The sequence below is a fragment of the Rhinolophus ferrumequinum genome, chromosome 2 (genome assembly GCF_004115265.2).
Source record: "Rhinolophus ferrumequinum isolate MPI-CBG mRhiFer1 chromosome 2, mRhiFer1_v1.p, whole genome shotgun sequence".
Taxonomy (NCBI): domain Eukaryota; kingdom Metazoa; phylum Chordata; class Mammalia; order Chiroptera; family Rhinolophidae; genus Rhinolophus; species Rhinolophus ferrumequinum.
This window is the reverse complement of record NC_046285.1, coordinates 3032774-3050407: the sequence shown is the minus strand read 5'-3', so window position 1 is coordinate 3050407 and position 17634 is coordinate 3032774. Positions and strand designations below refer to the sequence as shown.

Below are 17634 nucleotides of genomic sequence, written 5' to 3'. Positions count from 1 at the left end.
TCAGTGGTGCCTCTGAGTGCCCTGGTGACCTTTTCATGTTCCTTGAAATTTCTAGGGGACAGTCTTAGGTTAGGGTTACAATCAGTTTTTAGCACAAGAACCCTTCACTTCAAAGAAAATCTGAAAACCCTGCATAGTATGTGAAATAGGTGAAATCAAAACTCCTTGGGCAGAAACTAGAGGGCGAAGCCAGGGTGGGTGCCAGTGGGGTTGGTTGTCCCCACTTCTTATCAGAGCCTGGGGATTGGCAGAGATCAGTTTGTAAAGCCATGGATGGGTGACCTCCAAAGCATCTTCTCCCTCCGACAGTCTGTGTGACTGGCAGCAAGGGCTCTGTAGGAAACATCTGGAGAAATAGAAGAATGCTTTTTCCCATGAAAAACCATCTCTTCATGTGGCCATTCCACAGATTTGAATGTTGAGAATAGGATATCTCCCCCTTTATAAAAAACATTAATTCGTTATCTTTTTGCTGCTCATATCACTTCCTTACCTCCCTAAATGTATATCCTCACCATTCTATGTCCTCATTTGCTTTCCTGCCTCCTTTTCTGTGGCCTTTGGCCTCGTGTTTCCCCTTTCTTTCCTTTATTGCTTCATTTCATCCAAGAGCCATTTATCCAGATCCTGACAGAGCCTGCTACTCAGCCTCCCAATCAAGGGGCCCAGAGCCCCCTGCTTTCACACTCCTTAACCCTCAGGACCCACTTCTTGGTTGAAATCAATTGAGAAGGATCAACAACCACTTCCTAATTATAAAATCCAGAGGACATGTCCTTTAACTCATTTTCTCAGTCATTGACATCAGGATGGGGTACATGGAGCCAGCGGCTGCTCGGTCAACCAGGTCCAAAAATACAGGCTAACTTTGGGCTTTTTCATTCTCATATTCTCTCTCTCTGTCTATATATATATATGTATATACATATATGTGTGTATATATATGTGTATACACACACACACACACACACACACATATTGAATTTCAGATAAATCATAAATAATTGGGAAAAAGTATATCCCAAACACAGTACAACACTTTTTATTCTGAAAAAGTATTGTTTATCTGAAGTTCCAATGTACATATTATAACTGTGTGTGCTGTATTTTCTTTGCTGACTCTGCAGCCCTGAAGCTGAAGGAGGGAGCACTCCCCTCACACTGCGCTTCTCCCTGGCTTCCTGTGACCCTGACCTTCACGCTCCTCCTCCCTCCGACTGCTCCTTCACCGTCTCTCTTCACAGCAGTACCACTTCTTCCCGCCCGACTCTGACCCTGGTCCTTGTCTCTTTTCCATGGCACCCCCTCCATCTATACCCGTCAAATCCTTTCTTCATTGCTGACGATTCTGGATCATTCTTTGGCCCTGAACTTTTCACCAAGCACATATTTCCAAGTGTCTCACAGATGCCTCAGACTCGGTGAGCGGAGGCCTCAACTAGTCCTGAGCTGTTCTGACCCCTCTTACCTCTGTCAGGACAGCTCCTCCCCAGTCATATTTACTCTGTCACGCACCCAGGTGAAAAAACAGGTTTCTTCTGGGGCTTTTTGCCTTCGCTTCTCATATTTCCCCTGCAAGCCCTGATAATCCTCCCTGCCATATGCCTGGCTTGCTCTGAGCAAACACCTGTAAATGCATGGGTGTCTTCTGGGTTTGTTTTTCCTTGCCATTCTGTTACAGCCACCTTCACTCACATTTCCATTACCATATGCTCATTTTGGTAACTGCAGCCTGGCAGTGGTTTCCCTTCATCCAGGACAATCTTGAGGCCCCTCCAAACAAATCTACCTGAGACATCTTTTTTTAAAGAAAGAGAGTGCCTTTAATTTATTTTTTGAATAGATACTACATTTAGGTGGCTCAAGGTTCAAAAGGTACAAAGGGTATGTTGGGATCTTGAAAGGGTCATTCAATATCATCTCACTGCCCACCTGATTCTGTAACTAGTTGAGACAAGTTGGAGACAAGATGGAGATCAAAAGCTAGGTAACATAGGGAGGCGTGGTCTGTGAGCTGCCTTACTCATCTTTCACTCTGGAATTATAAAGACTTACATATCCAGCCACAGACCCAGCTGGACAGCATGGGCCTTCCCTCTGGGCTCTGCTCTAGTAAAAGCTTAGAGCTGGGAAGGGCCAGGGGCGTGCACTTCCAGCCAGCAGGCTGACTCCAGCACGGAGAAAGAGGGGGCCGAGCAGCTCACACTCAATTCCTTTTCTCCAGCTCACAGGTCAGACTAGTCACTGTGGTTCCTGGGGAAGGTGGGCCGGGTCAGGCGTGTTAAGTCCTGCACAGCACTCCCCAGCTGTGTGCTGCCGGTTACAGGTGAACCACCGGGGTATCAGTCCCTTCATCCTCGGGTCCAGGGTGGTCAGAGCCCCAGTCTCATCCTTTTAGCCTTGGCTAGTCTCATGAGAACCCTAATTTCCCCAAAGTTTACCCCAATGACTCAATATAATCAGTCTCTGTGTGTGACATAATGGCAAAAAAGCTGGGATGCACCACTCTAAGCCGTGGCCATCTCTGTATCTATAATGTAATCTATAAGGGCAAAGAAAAGCACCCTCTCACTTAGCACACACAGAAAATCCCTCCTGCACCATGTTCTCCTCCCTAACCTCTCGGGAGGCCACCAATATATATACATATACACACAAGTAAATTATATACACCTCCTTTTTTACACAAATCATGGAATAGGCCAAAGGCTTTAACAAATTATCGTCAAATCTCAATGACAACACAGTAAATGTTTACTTCTTGCTCATGTCCCAATCCATTGTGGCCTTTGGGCCAGTGAGGGGAGCACTACAGTTTTTTTTCAGGAGCCATTATTCATCCCATCATCCTTTAATCTGGTGGCTTTACTGGTCCCTAGGGATTTGGGGCCTCTGCCAGATGCTTTCAGAGAGACAATAAAAGCAGGAAAAGAGGAAGCAGTGAGGATCTAGGGGGTTTTGGGGGAGTGGGCTGGGAAATGATTTACGTTTCTTTTATCCACATTCGGTTGGCCAGAACTCTGTCACGTGACCACAAGGAAATGCAGTCTAGGTATCTGGCCAGAACAAAAGGAAATAAGGTGTGGGAGCCCATCGCAGTTTTTGTTGCTCGTGCCGGACATACTGTTCTACATCTTGCTCTTTTGATTTGACAACAAATTTTAGTAACTATCCGTTCATGAATAGTTTTCACAGACTTTCTAACAGTTGCATAGTGCTCAGTTTTACGGAGTATATCACAATTTATTTAACTGGTCCATGGTGCTGTCATCCTCCATGCTTTCTTTTTTACCATCTTTTCATCTGCAATGAATACGCTTGTCCTTATGTCATTCCACACGTATGCAAGCGTACCTTCAGGAAAAGTTCTTGGAGGAGGTATTGCTGAATCTAATGGTGTGGACATTTAACATTTTCATACCTATCGCTAGATTAGCCCAGTAAAAGGTTATATAGACTTGTATTCCCAAAAGCCATTTTATGGTTTAATCCTGTTTGTGTAAAATATTTCTACTTTTCTGCATGTTTGAATGGATATAGTTTAATCCATGTCCACTGGGTCAGAGAGAGGTTCATAGTCTGGGTGGTGTCCACATGCTGGGCCTTCACCCCTCCTCCATCCCTCAGGGTCCCTATTGTATATTTCTGTTCCCCAAGTGTGCCTTCTGCATCCTGCACTCCATTCAGTGCTTCAACCCTTTCTCTCATTTAGATTCGGGTACAGTGACCACTCCGTGAGAAACAGGGCTGGGTACCAAGTAGAACCCTTTGCATCTGTTATTATTTTGACTCCACCAAAGTAACTCTAGGAAGTAGGCCTTTGCACACCTATATTGCAAATAAGAAAACTGAGGTTCAGAGAGGTCAAATAAATCAAGGTCATCTAATTAGTATCTGCTATATTTTCATCAGAAAATCTATTCTTCTTTCCCCCACCCCAGTACTTCTCACACCAAAGCATAACTTAGGGCAAAAGAAAGGAAATGCTCACCACTGGGATGTCTCCGGGTGCATCCCCAAACTTCCTTCCCTGAGGGAGCCTGGATTTCTTTGAAGTCTCCTATTTGGATTAAAAATAAATACAGATTTTGAATTTCCCTTTTTAATACAGCTGCATTCATTTTATTATTTAAAATATTTCAACATGCTTGCTATCAGGTAGTAGTAAAACTCCAGGAAGCTGCCAGTTTCCTGTGTGGCTTGGGGAACCCTGGCCCACTGCCCCCAGGGCAGACAAAGGAGCAGGATCCTGTGTGCTGATGCCCCATGGATAGGCTCCTACTCAGGCTGTTTTAACATCCAGTCTTCCTTGTAGGGTCAGCAGGCCTGGCTAACTGCCTCTGCCTTAGAGAATTTTGAATTATAGCTTAGCCCCCTGCCTTGTACTGAAATTGCACAGTGTCTTTTCTTTTTTCAACCATGACCTTCATAGATTCGATCTACTTATTCCCTATCTTTAAGTACTTTGCAGCAGAGAAGAGGCTTGTCAAGTGTTTAAAGAATAAAACATGGGATGGTGGAACACATTATTGTGTTAACCACTTTCACTTTTCCAAAGGCGTTGGTAATTGACAAAATAATGAAAATCTACTTCTGAGTACCAACTTCTCTTAAACACTCTGAAATCTTGCTTTAAGTTGGCTTGCTGTTCCCTTGGTGCTTCCATTAGTACAGTGCCCATGCACGTGCACCCAATTCCCTAAGATATTCCTGTCACATTGCTTGACACTGGGCATGTCATTCATTGCTCCTCTCATCTCTGGAAAATGGAGATAACTGACTCTTCCAGCTACCACTCAGGGATGTTGTCAGAGTTGATGAAACAATGTTTTTATGGGGCCTCTTTGGAAGTAATAGAGAAATCACAGTCCCCCTTCCCCATTAAGATGGTGCTTATTGATTTAGTAGTTGAATAAAACACTGATATTTCTTCCCAGCTAAGTCATATTGAGTTGCTGAGTATCTTAATCCTCAGACCCACACAGAATTTTGTATCTATAACCTTCAGACTGTTGACAAAAAGAAGGATTCTTGGTGGTCATCACAGGGAAGAATTCAGGGAACTCACCAAATATGCCAAGCAAACAGTAGATTTGTTGTAAAAAGATCAGTACGCTCTCAGGATGGTGAGAGTGGGCATGCCCAGAGAAGAGCAGCTGCCCCGAAGAAAAGTGGGGCTTGGGAATTTATCACAGTTACCATGAAGGCCTGAAATAGTCAACACTTAGGGCTGGCGTTGTAGGTGTTCCTAGGCGGGTCCTCGCTGACCACTCCTTCTGTCGGAAGGAGGGATTTTTGTCCTCATTTCGCTCTTATCAGAACTGTCATGGTGACACGGGGGATAGAGATTTTCCTACACTACAATGCTAACAATATTATACTCCATTGTAATTAGCTAAAGTTCACTTTAGGTGTAAAGTGACAAGATGGCGTCCTGGGTCCTCTCTTGGCTACCAAAATCTAGTTCTGGCCAGTCTGGCAGCTGCACTTTTTCTTACAGATGATCTCATCTCCTCCCTCCTTAGTCTCCTCTCACCTCCTCCATTCTCTTCCTGCCCCTCTCTCCCTGTGGCCCTGTTCTTATTGCCTATGATAACATGATGAACTTGGAGTTTAAACTTGGTACATTTCCGTTTTACTCTTGGAAATATTTAAGTTGATTATCTCTCCTGGGCATGTCTGGGCCATTCCTAATCCTGGTGTATGTACATGAGATAGTAGGTAAAACTACTGCATCTTGGTGAACATATTGATATTTTTGTGTCCTCCATATTATCTGGTATTTTAAAATTAAATCCCAATATTTAAAAATCTCACTGCTCTCATGAAGCACCCATAATTTTTCCATTTCAGACTCTCGGGTCTGTTGCTCCCAATTAGCCATACTTTGTATAGGATATTAGACCATCTAAAAACTGTATAAATGTTTTAATTCTAGTAACTGTCTGTAAATGTACTGTCCAATAGTGGCTAGCCACAGATGTGAAAGGAAAAAAAAAATTCACTCCTGAATTGTACTAGGTTACAATTGAATTGTTCCACAGCTCATGTGGTGAGTGGCCACCGTGTAGAACAGTAGTTACAGAACATCTATCATCACAGGAAGTTCTGCTGGACAGTGCTAGTCTATAAGATTTGTATCTTTAAAGACTTGCGTCTTTGGCTGAAATATATTTACCTTTCTGCTCTTCCCATTTACCCCTGTCTTAGATATTCCCCCCTCGTACTATAATGAAGATTTTAATTGTTTGGGCCTTAGAAACAGTCTCAACTCTAAGGCCGTGGTTTGAACACAGCGTCTGAGGAACATGGCCTGTGGACTCACCATCTGGAGACGGTGCAGCGGCAGATCCAGCCATTTCTGAGAAATTGTCTGGATTTGGAGTGACTCCCAGAACTCTGATTTAGCAGTTCCTATGCTTAGAGCAAGTTTGAAAGCAACACAAATCTGTTTTGTATATACAAATAAATCCTCGTGTGCTGCATGCCGTTCCTAACCTGCCAGTTTCCTCTGGCTGCTCCAGAAAATACAATTCAATGGCACATTAGTTAGCCTGCATACAGGGAATGGGGCGTTCTGATTATTGAAATGTTCTGGTTGAGTGATTAACCTGATTTTTATAGAAAAACTGCCGAGGCCAGGGATTTTCTATCCAAGAGGTTATGCTGTGCCACTGTACTTCTCTCTTCCAGATGATCACAGCAGCGCTGCTTCATTCTTCCAGCAGCTAGAAGTACATTGCTCCCTCTGCTAAAAAATTTCAAAAAGACAATTGATATACTCTCAAAGGGGCTTCATAAAAATGAATCAACAATGGTGTTTCAAATTATCTTAGAAAAAAGAATAAACACAGAAGGAAAAGGAAGATCTTTGCCCAAATTTTATACTTATAACCTTCAAATAGTATAACTTTGAAATATTCATTTACTATTTTTATCTGTAGTACTAAATACTTAAAAACCTTACTAGATGGCAGTGCTTCAAGGCCTTTACAAATATTAATTTATTTAATTTTTATGACTACCTTAGAATTAGGTATCACAATTGTTATGCCCATTTTAAAGATGAAGAAACTGAGGTACAGAGAGCCATATAGATGGTCCATAGCTGATCTACCTGAATTCTCACTGGCATAGAAAGTTGTAGCTCAATAACTAGAACACACAACTAGGTTTATGAAAGGAGACCTGGCTGAGTTAGGTGGCTCTGATTTCCCCTACCTCCCCCTCCCCAACTATTAGTGGGTAGAGTTGAGGGGCTGGTATGGGGAAGGGAGGTGAGGGAGTCTGGCAATGTTCAATTTGGCCCTAATTTGTGCTTAATCCTTACCTGTGATGTGTAAGGATATTATAGGTACATATAATTCATTACATCATAAAGGATGTGACCCTCAAAATAATTTTTTTTTTCCAATTCAGTAAAAGTGTATTCAGCAATGGGCTAGCACTGGGAAGGATGGAAGTGACGTGGAACTGACTAAGCCGTCATTGTGATCCTTGATAAATTTCCATTTCATGGGGCAAACAGTCAAACACAAACCAGTGATCATGTAAAGGACGTTATGAAGCACATATGCTACAAGGGAGGGTCCAAAGTGCTGAAAGAGCACAGGTGACAGAACGGTCAGTTTTGACTAGGAAGTCGCAGTGATTTGAGAGAGGAGTATCTCTTGCGATCCAGCTTCAGAGATGAGTAAGAATTCAGGCATAAAAGGGGGAGGAAAATTGAAATTATATTTGTGGAGTCTATATATCTGAAAGATTTTGATGAGTACTGTAACGGTAAGAAGGCCTTAGTGGTGAAATAATGAATGGCAGTGTGTGTGTGTGTGTGTGTGTGTGTGTGTGTGTGTGAGAGATAGAGAGAGATTTAAATATTAAATGTTTTTATTTTCAGACTACCCAGGAAATAGCAGATATTGGATTCAAGAATTTGTACATCTCATTTCATTGTACTTCTCACCAAGTAATTTTGGGGGAGCCAAGTTTATTTTATCATTGAAATAAAAGCCAATGAACAAATACTAGAAAATCCATTTCCACTTTCAAATGTGTTTTTCCAGAGTCTAAAAAATATTTTAAACTTTGGAATGGAATAAAGTAGGGAAAACTAAGACTGAATTTCTAAAAATGTTTTACTTGGCTAAAATTTAAATAAATCCTTGTCAGAAGCTAAAATGTTTGAGCACCACCAATTCCTTGGACAAGAAAAAAAATAAAATAAAGTAGAATAAAAAACATTTAAAATATGAGGAATGAAAAACTAATCAAAACAAAAGGAAAAAGTTTTCTTTGCCCAGAAAAGTTTCACTGAGGTTTTTTGTTGTTGTTGTTGTTTTTTGTTTTTGTTGTTGTTGTTGTTGTTGCTATTAGCTATAGAATGGAGTCAGGTTTTACATTTAAAATATGTCTTTACAGTGATATTGTACTTATGAATTTCTGCACTGTACTTATGAATTTCTTATTTTTATCCTGCTAACTGAATAGCGTGTTAATATGCCTCACACAACCTTAGCAAAGGTGATGGAACTGTATTTTTAAGTCACATCTTTAGCGGCCCTAAAGAGCATGTTCCTAACTGCACTTTTGTCTTTTCTGGCAGATGACATTTGATCCAGAAATCTTCTTCAATGTTCTGCTGCCACCAATTATATTTCATGCAGGATATAGCCTGAAGAAGGTAAATACACAGTGATTGCTTTCTTCTTTTATTCTTAAGTAGAGAATTTTACCAGCACTAAGAAAACAAACAGTTATTGTATGGGTTTACCTGTTTGGTAAGACTATCATTATCTTATATTATGCGACACAGATTCAAATCTGACCTACTTGGAATTCTCTAGACCTGCTCTGTCTGTTCCTGGGGTGCTAGCCATATGCAGCTCCTAAGCCCTAGCGATGCGGCTAGTCTGAATGAAGATGTGTTTTCAGTGTCAAACACTGGATTTCTCAGACTTAGTATTAAGAAAGAATGTAAAAGATCTCGATAATATTTTATATTGATTTAATCTGGAAATGATAATGTTTTGGATATATGGGGTTGAACAAAATACATTATCAACATTCATTTTCCTTTTTTAAAACTTATTTTAATGTGGCTACTAGAAAAATTTGAAATGGCATACATGGCTTGCATTGTATTTCCATTGGACATTATTATTCTAGATGATTGTAAGCAAAGAGTTCACTGTTACTTAACACTGGGTTTATTCACCAGGGTGAAAACTCCAGAGTGCTTCGCTGATACTCAGCCAGTGGTGCTCACACAGAGAAAGCTCAGTTTTGCAGTCAGTGCACTTGCACAGCCTGAATGTGCGCGTCTCATAGATTAGTGACTGGCCTGGAGTGTACGTGCCGGCACCCCCTGAGCCACAGGGTGAGACTGGCTCTGTGAGCTCTGGGATGCGGACGCACGGAGGCGGCCTTTCACTGCCCACCCCACTCCAACATTCCTGGGGGCTCCTTTCTGGCCTGTCAGTGGCAGCAGCGAGTTGGCTCCTTCAGTAGAGACCTGGTCTTGTGTACTCAGGGCTCCCTCTTGCTGTCAGCCCTGACTCCTCAGATCCCACTTGCACAGCTGGAAGGGAGTTTTCCCAAGCAAGCACTTAAAAAGATTTAGAAGGCTGGATTTATTCAGGTTGTTCTTCCTCATCCCCAGCCCCAACGTGAGGTATCGTTTTGTGTGATTCTTTACAACAGTTGTAAGTGATTAAGGTTTTGTTTCATGACATTCAGAAGAAATATAAGGCAGAGACCCAATATTGAAAGTTAAAAGGAAGCTTAAATCTTTTAGAATAGTATTTTTAAAATACTAAAGCGTTCCAGTGACAACGAAACTTCTTAAAAACTTTTTCCAGAGTCCTGCACGGACTGTCCAGTCTCTTCCCTTTCTCTCAGGTCTAGCCAGTTCTAACCAAATTTGCTGTTTCTCTCACTTCTGCTCCATCACCTTCCAGATGTTTCTTCCCCCTATGTTTTTGGAAACCTCTGTCCTTTGTGGTGCAGACAGTTAAGTGCCTTTGTAGAATAAGGCCAGGAACTGAGGCTACAATAAAAAAATTCGCCTAAACAGTAAGGGAAGGGAGGGGCAGTGAAAATGCATACATTTATTTTTTATTTCCTGTTACACTAGAAAAACATGCTGATGTACTACATGAAATGTACTTTTTTTTCTCCCCAGAGACACTTTTTTCAAAACTTGGGATCTATTTTAACATATGCCTTCTTGGGAACTGCCATCTCCTGTATGGTCATAGGGTAAGTGACATTCGGAGTTCAAGTTCCGGGGGCCAGTGTGATCTCTGGGAGGAATCTCACACTTCTTGGACTCACAGTGACTGGGTGAATTGTCTATTTTTTTTTTTTTAATATATCACATTCTTACATCTTTTTATGACTCAATTCCGAGGCTTTCCAATCTTGTGACAAACACAAGGTAAAATCAAAGCAAGCTGGAATTTCATTGCTAGATTTTCTCTGTGAATTTTGAGCTTCAGACTTAGGGAATGTGGATAACTTGGCTTGAGTATGTGAAGCACATTTCATTCTTTTTTGGGGGTGGGGGTGCTTAGATAATGCAGATAAGCACACTGCATTCTTTTTCCATCTTCTTTGGAGGACCTTGCCTGTAATTGACAGGAGTGCAACAGTAACTACATGTCATCTCCAAGTATCAGCAGTTGTTTAACGACGGGATGGCTTTTCGATTGATACACTGTAGAATGCAGACTTGTTCCTTTCTCATTATATTTTATTGGTTATGCTGCTAAATCCCAAGTGTAGCCATATAGACTTTGGCTTGCAGCTCATCATAAAGCAAAATATGGTACAAAATGGTAAAGGCAGTCCAATTCACTTATAAGCCTACTCAATACACTGCAGAAAACACATCCAGCAGCCACGACTGTGGTGGTGTGGATGTCTTACGTTGCCTTTACAGCCTACTCTACTCCTTACATTGTACTGCCTATAACTGTTTTATCCCCAACACAAGAACTGAAGCTAAAAACATACACTAGTTACTCACCCAGCCCTCCCCTTATGAAATGTTAGTGGTGTCACTGGAAGGTTAAGATACTTGTATTTGAAAGCAGGAGGTGGGGGGATATGTGAATTTTTATTGATTCAAGCTTCAGACAGCTCAGGCGACATTATATGAAAATGTCCTGCATGGTTAAAGCAGCGAGAAAGCTAAAGATTTTAGCACCTGAAGGTGAAGCTTGTAGGACTGTAGATTGGGGAACCTCATCAAGTCTGGATGCCTAAGAGGCCTTTGCACATTTGTGACTGAGCGACACAGTGGATTCGATTCTTTTCAAAGCATGTTTGGGGCAGGCTTTTCTGTCCTGTGGGTATGCCACAGCTAAATTGTCAAATCTCAAAGCTGTCAAGGGCCTTACACAAGAATTAAAGCCCCTCATTTTGAAGATGAAGAAAGTAACATCTTAAAAGGGTAACTAATCATCTCAGTCTCACCGTGAGATTGTAGGGCCACGATCAGGACAGAATTCAGAATTTAGGCTGCTAATCCAGCAGGTCTTCTTCCTTTAGCAATTTCTCTTGAATTCCTACACATCCCTATACATTGTTCCTAGATGTTGACAGAAGGCTCTGAGATGTGTGGACTCTCAACAAGTGTTCATCAGTTTATAGCAAAAGATTCATCTTAGCCGTTCTATAATATGGGGATCAGAAATCTCTAATGGATCCACATTCTAAAGTTGTGGAAAATGCTGTCAAATTATGGAATAATCAGCTTTCATTATTACCCCATTTCCTCTGTATAACTGATTTTAAGTATATTTAAGTGTATGCATTTATACAATGAAAAAAATTTATAAATCTATTTTTTAAGTGTGACAATGCATAATTATGTGTGTGTGTCTGTGTTTGTGTGTGTGGCATATAATTGAAATGTTCTAAAAATTTTCAGTTCAAATGGAGTTGAGAACTTCTTCTAATTGAGTTTAAGGCTGCAATCAATAATTTATAATGGAAAGTGATTTGAATAACTTTTAGAACCATGCTGTTGTTTGAACTGGGCATAATCTGAACAACAAAAGTGTGTAGGGTGCCTTCTTTAATGTAGGTCATTAAAGTGCAGAAGAGATCCATAGTTTAAAGATTTTAGGATCTTATCTAGCAAGGTAAGGGAAGCCATCGGTAAGCATTAGCTTGAGGGTGATAAGGTCAGATTGACACTTAGGAAGGTCATGCTGGTGGTCGTGTGAAGGAGAAATTTTAAAGTGGGGAAAAGTGGCATCCAGGGGAACATTTAAGAAACAACTTCCGTAGGCTAGGTTAGAAGTGATGAGGGCCTGGCCTTAGGCAGTGGCAGTAAAGCAGATGTGGCGTCATCAACCAATTGAGTTCCTGAGAGAACATGGGGTCATTCAGCGCATGTGTGTGGAGTGAGAAGGGAAGGTACCTGGACAGCAGCACTATTTGAAGGGAAGAGGTGCCCACAAAAAACTAAGAAGTATTGGTCCCAAGAAACATGAAGAAAACTGTCAGGGCAGATGCCTGGAAGTCTAAGGAAGAGGTGGAGTAAGGTGGAAAGTGTCTAACACAGGAGAGGAGGTCAAGTGGGATAGGAATGGCATCCCTATTGAATTCACCCTCGGAGGTGGTGGCTGATGTCACACTTACCTGGGACAAAAGCAAGGGAAAAGTATCGGCAAGTCTAATTGTTTGGGGCACATAGGATGAGAAGCAAGAGTTTATTGTTGTGCTGTTGACCTCCAGATACAATGTCAGAACTTCTGAAGGAAAGGCACAAACTTAAATTCAGACCAAACTGACCCTTTCACAATTTGTGACCCCTGTTGTATGAGTCGCTCTAACTCACAGTCAAACCTTAGAAAACCTTAGAAAATGGGGAGTTATATTTTTCTGATAAATTGATGGTAATAAGAACAATACTACAAACATTTATTGAGTGCTTGATATATATGTACTATGCCCTTTTTAAAAGTACTTTGCATGGATTATTTCGTTTAATCCTCAAAACAATCCTATTAGGTAGATACTATTATTACTCTCCTTTAACAGTTGCCACAATTGAAGTGTAGAGAGAATAACATAATGTAAATAATAGAGCTGGTGTTAGTAACTAAATAGTTTGGCTTCAGAGTGAAAATTCTTAATGCCAAAAATATGTGTTACTTCTATTTATTATTGGCACTATCAATAAAAGTGAATATATTACACTAAAAAATAAAATTGTATAAATCAGTCAATATTTACTAACATGCCACATATTTCTTCATTAGTCCTGTAGGAGTTCTCACAGACATAAGAGATTTTTATTTGGAAATCCCATCAAAAGGAATTCACATTTTAAGAAGAAGAAGAAAGGATGCCTGGGTTTATGCAGGTGTACTCACACTTGCATGACATCGGCAGGAGGAGGGATTCAGGACTCTGAATAATTTCGTGGAGGAGGTAGATTCTGGGTAGTCGTTTAATGGGAGGGATAAGGTAGTTGGATTTTCCGTGCCATCGAGTACATTAGCCCTGGTGGGTGTGGTGAACGTCGGGCAAGTTTCCCAGTTGGAGAGTAGGCGTCACAGAGCCTGTGGAGAATGTGGGAACTGAAATGCTGAAGAGTCAGCTGACAGACAGACAGCCATGAAGTCCAGGATCACAGATTTATGAGAATGTGTAAGCCGTAAAGGGTGATTGTGGGTCATGAATGAAAACTCAGCTGGTAGGCATTGGCTTCTGTAGGTAAAGACGTGTCTAAGCAAACTACCAGTTGGATTTAGAGCTGGACTCAAGTGCTTTATAGGAATTGAGATCATTGGGTCCATTTAAATGCAAGAGTTCTTAATTAAATTTTATTAACTTCATATCATTTTTAGAAATTACATACAAACCATCTTTCATGTTACACTGGAAAATTTAATAATATCCCTTCTGACAATAAAATCAGAGAAACCTTTAAGAAAATTCTTAAGGATGGACTGTTGTAAAATAATCCAATCACATTTTCTAGTCCTCTCCCCCATTTGATCACTTAAGAAATATCTTAAATGCATCTCTTTTTTAGAATGAAACCCATGTATTTGAAATATTTCCCTACTCATCGCCTCCCTCTTTGGGGGCTGTTTCTTTATCTTTGGCCCCATGCCCCCACCCTTGTGTGCCACAGGTGACAACCTACCTACTGCTTACTATCTGCACATACACTTTGTCCTAAGAACTGACCAGTATCCATGAAATGCTTCTTTTTTAAAAGCACTGAAAACTATTCTTTTGTTTTTTCTGTGAATTTACACAAATGACACAATTTGAAAACTCTGTGGAGACTGGGACGCGGAGCTAAATGATGAAGAGCCCGCGGTGTACGCGTCCCCTTCTCACAGTGCCCGGTGATGTAGTCGCTACCATTACCCTCATTGTACACACAGGAAGGCTGAGGCGCAGACTTACCCACGGCTAAGCGTAAGCAAGTGGTAGTAAATGGCGGAGCCAGCGTGACTTCAGAACACACACGCTTAGCGTTAACTCGTCGTTCCTTCTCATATAATAGTTTACAATTCTTGTACTGTTTTGCAAGTAATAGCTATATCTGCCAGACAAACCAAGCCCTCAATAATTGCAGAGTTTTACATTTATCACTTTGGCTAGCAATTATGAAAAAATCTGAAAGTTTAAGAAGGAGCTGTGAACATCATTGTAAAGTACAAATGGAACCTGTCTTTTCTTACTGGAGATAGTTGCAGGGATAGTATGAATCCATTTCACTTGGTTAGTATTCCTGGACTCTGGGTAATTCACCTGGAAAACCTGGCTTCATAAATGTTAGTTTGTTTATGTTGTTCATACCACCATTCCTCGGGAATGTTCATTTTTCTATCGTGAACCACAGAAGCCATGCCCGACCTTCTGTGTGTCTGTCCGTGAGGCACAGGAGTGAAGAGGCCCCATGGAAGCTCTCTCTCTGCCACTTGTGTCATTGTACCTGCTGACCTGGGGATCTCTAGGCCTAAGTACCCCGGCACTGATTCTGGAATTGCTATGGCTCTGTCCTTAACTAGGAAAAGGTATGGTGAGGCTTACTGGTCTCAAAAGGCTAACTCCTAAACCTGGAAGAAGGGTCATTTACTAGTCTAGAACCAAAACTTGAAGAGGCATACTTCAGAGATGGAGGCCGGGCAACAGCTCAGTGCCTTAAGCTATAATAACTCTGGAAACAGGATGACTGAGTGCAGAGTTCTTAACCCAAGAAACACGGACCCTGACAAGGAACATAGAAGGGCTTCAGGAAGGCTGGAACCCCCTTATATTACCCATGGATTTTTAATGGGAGTCTGCATAGATTTCAGTTTCATCAGCTTTTCTAGGGAATTACAATCCTAAAACCAAAGAACTGGTATGTTTTTCAAGAGCCTGAGCAAAGAGATAACAGTTCGGGAAGGAGGAGTTTTACATATCTCTATGTTTAATTAGAACTGAAGAATTCTTTAGGCTGCATTCAGAGTGGCCATAAAGTCTAGAATTTGCATGCTATGATTTTACTATGTACTGTAATGTATCGTGTACTGTAAAAGCCATAAACCAGTTAGTATGTATTTGTGTGTGTTCCCAGACCAGATTGCCATCCTGTGTATATACCTAAGAAGTGCCAGGAAGAAGTCTCTACCAGTGAATATTCATTTTTACAAAATAATGCCAAATAATTCTCTAAAGCAATTGTACCAATTTTTCCTTTTAGTTTTTGGCAAATCTAATAGACATGAAATTAAATTATATTGTGATCTTCATTTCTATTTCTCTGATGGTTAATGAAGTTGATATTTTCATATGATACCTGCTCAATATTTCTTTTTTGGATAGCATTTTTGTATTTTGTTTAATAAATCCTTTCCTACCCTAGCGTCAGAAAGATATTTTCTTCTAAAGTGTTTTAAAGTTTTGCCTTTTGCAGTAAGTGTATTTTCTGGAACTGGTTTTTGAATATGAATATGAAGTAGACATCTAATTACAATTTTCTTCTAATAGATTTAGAAAACGCTGATTACCCTGATGACTGTCATTTCTGAGAAATTCTCATTCTTCCATTGTTTTTCTTTGTGTGTATTTTAACACGAACAACTTGGGGTGGCAGGCAGTAGCAGAGAGGCAAAGGTGCCGAGAGTGTATTTGTCAGTATCCCCCTGTTAATTCTTACCAACCACAAAGCCCTATATTTCTCCACTCTTCTCTCATCTATCTTCACCTTCTCTCGTCTTTCTTCCCTGTCCCTTCCCCTCCCTGCCAACCATGTGTTCCTCACTGTCCCATGAGACTGTCTGGTCTACTGCTCTCTGAGACTCCATTTTCAGCACACTGCAGAACAGCAGAGCTGGGGAAGTTGTGTTGAGTCAGACCAGAGGGGCCCGTGCCTCTTCTGTGCATTCACTTACTCTTTGGGTTCAGAATGGCACAGTAATAGCTTTCAGTGATGTCAAAGGGAAAATAAATACACTGTTGCCCTGACACAGCCAAATAAGAAAAAAAGTCATCTCTAATCTGTCAAGTACAGTCTAAGCTGCTTAGCAGTGTGGTTTCTCATATCCATATCACAGCATGCATGGGCTGTATTTCTGGCAGCAGAGAAGAAAGTGAAGTTTATGAGGAAAATAAACAAAAGGTAGAATGGAGGGGATTGTGGCGAATATCAAGAGATGTAGTTTGGAGGTAAAGTCATCAGAGCCACATGGGTCTATGCATTAGTCACCAATGTAAATCCTTCTGTCACAACCTTGAAGATGTCGGGGATAAGAATGACAGAAAAGGACAGAGAAAAATAAACAAATTCTGGAAAAATCCAAAAGGAAAGCAAATAAAGACCATCTCCAATTTAGGAGGAGAAATGTTGAAAGTCATGTAGAAAGAAAAACGATGACACACGAGATTGCTGACATGAGAAAAGGAAAAATGTCTAATAATAAAATATTCAAGTCTTGAAATTACCAAGTTTACTTTCATTCTTCAGTGTCCACAAAGTCAAACATTTTTCTCAATTTGACCAAAATCTGATGGAAGAGCTACATACAGTAAGTGTGGCTCAGCTTCTACACACACACACACACACACACACACACACACACACACACACCATGGCCCATTCAGATAAAAGGTAATAAAATAAAGGAAGTATATCAGTTATCTATTGCTCTAACAAACCACTCCCAAAACCTAATGGCTTGAGACAACAACCATTTTATTAGTTCACAGTTCTGTGGCTCAACAATTTAGTGTGGCCTCAGCTGGGCAGTTCTGGGATGCTCCGTTGTCACTCACATGATGGTAGTCACCTGGGCTTGACAGGGATGGAGTGGTCTGAGATGGGCTCACTCAGATGTCTGGTAGCTGATTCAGACTGAGCTGGTTGGTCTGGGGACCGATATCTGCTCCATGTAACTTCCCACCACCTACTAGGCTGGTCCTGGCTTTTTCCCATGGTGGTGTCAGAACAGCATCCTGAGATGATGGCAACAGAAGACCTCTTAAAGACCAGTCCCAGAAGTCACGTAATAAGACTTCCACTGCATTGTATTGGTCAAATCATCTCAAGAATCAAGGCACGGGAAATAGGCTCCACCTCTTGATGGGAGGTATGATCAAGTCATGAATTCAGGGAGGGGA

The 17634-nt window shown here is 41.1% G+C and overlaps 1 protein-coding gene across 3 annotated transcripts in view; it reads left to right on the top strand.

Annotated features, from left to right (window-relative positions):
* Positions 1 to 17634, top strand: part of SLC9A9 (solute carrier family 9 member A9) — a 530083-nt gene that overhangs the window by 33176 nt on the left and 479273 nt on the right. For all 3 annotated transcript variants that reach the window (XM_033090158.1, XM_033090162.1, XM_033090169.1), the window contains exons 3-4: positions 8603 to 8680; positions 10181 to 10257. In XM_033090158.1, the coding sequence (XP_032946049.1) occupies positions 8603 to 8680; positions 10181 to 10257 (155 nt within the window). The remainder of the gene's footprint in view (positions 1 to 8602; positions 8681 to 10180; positions 10258 to 17634) is intronic.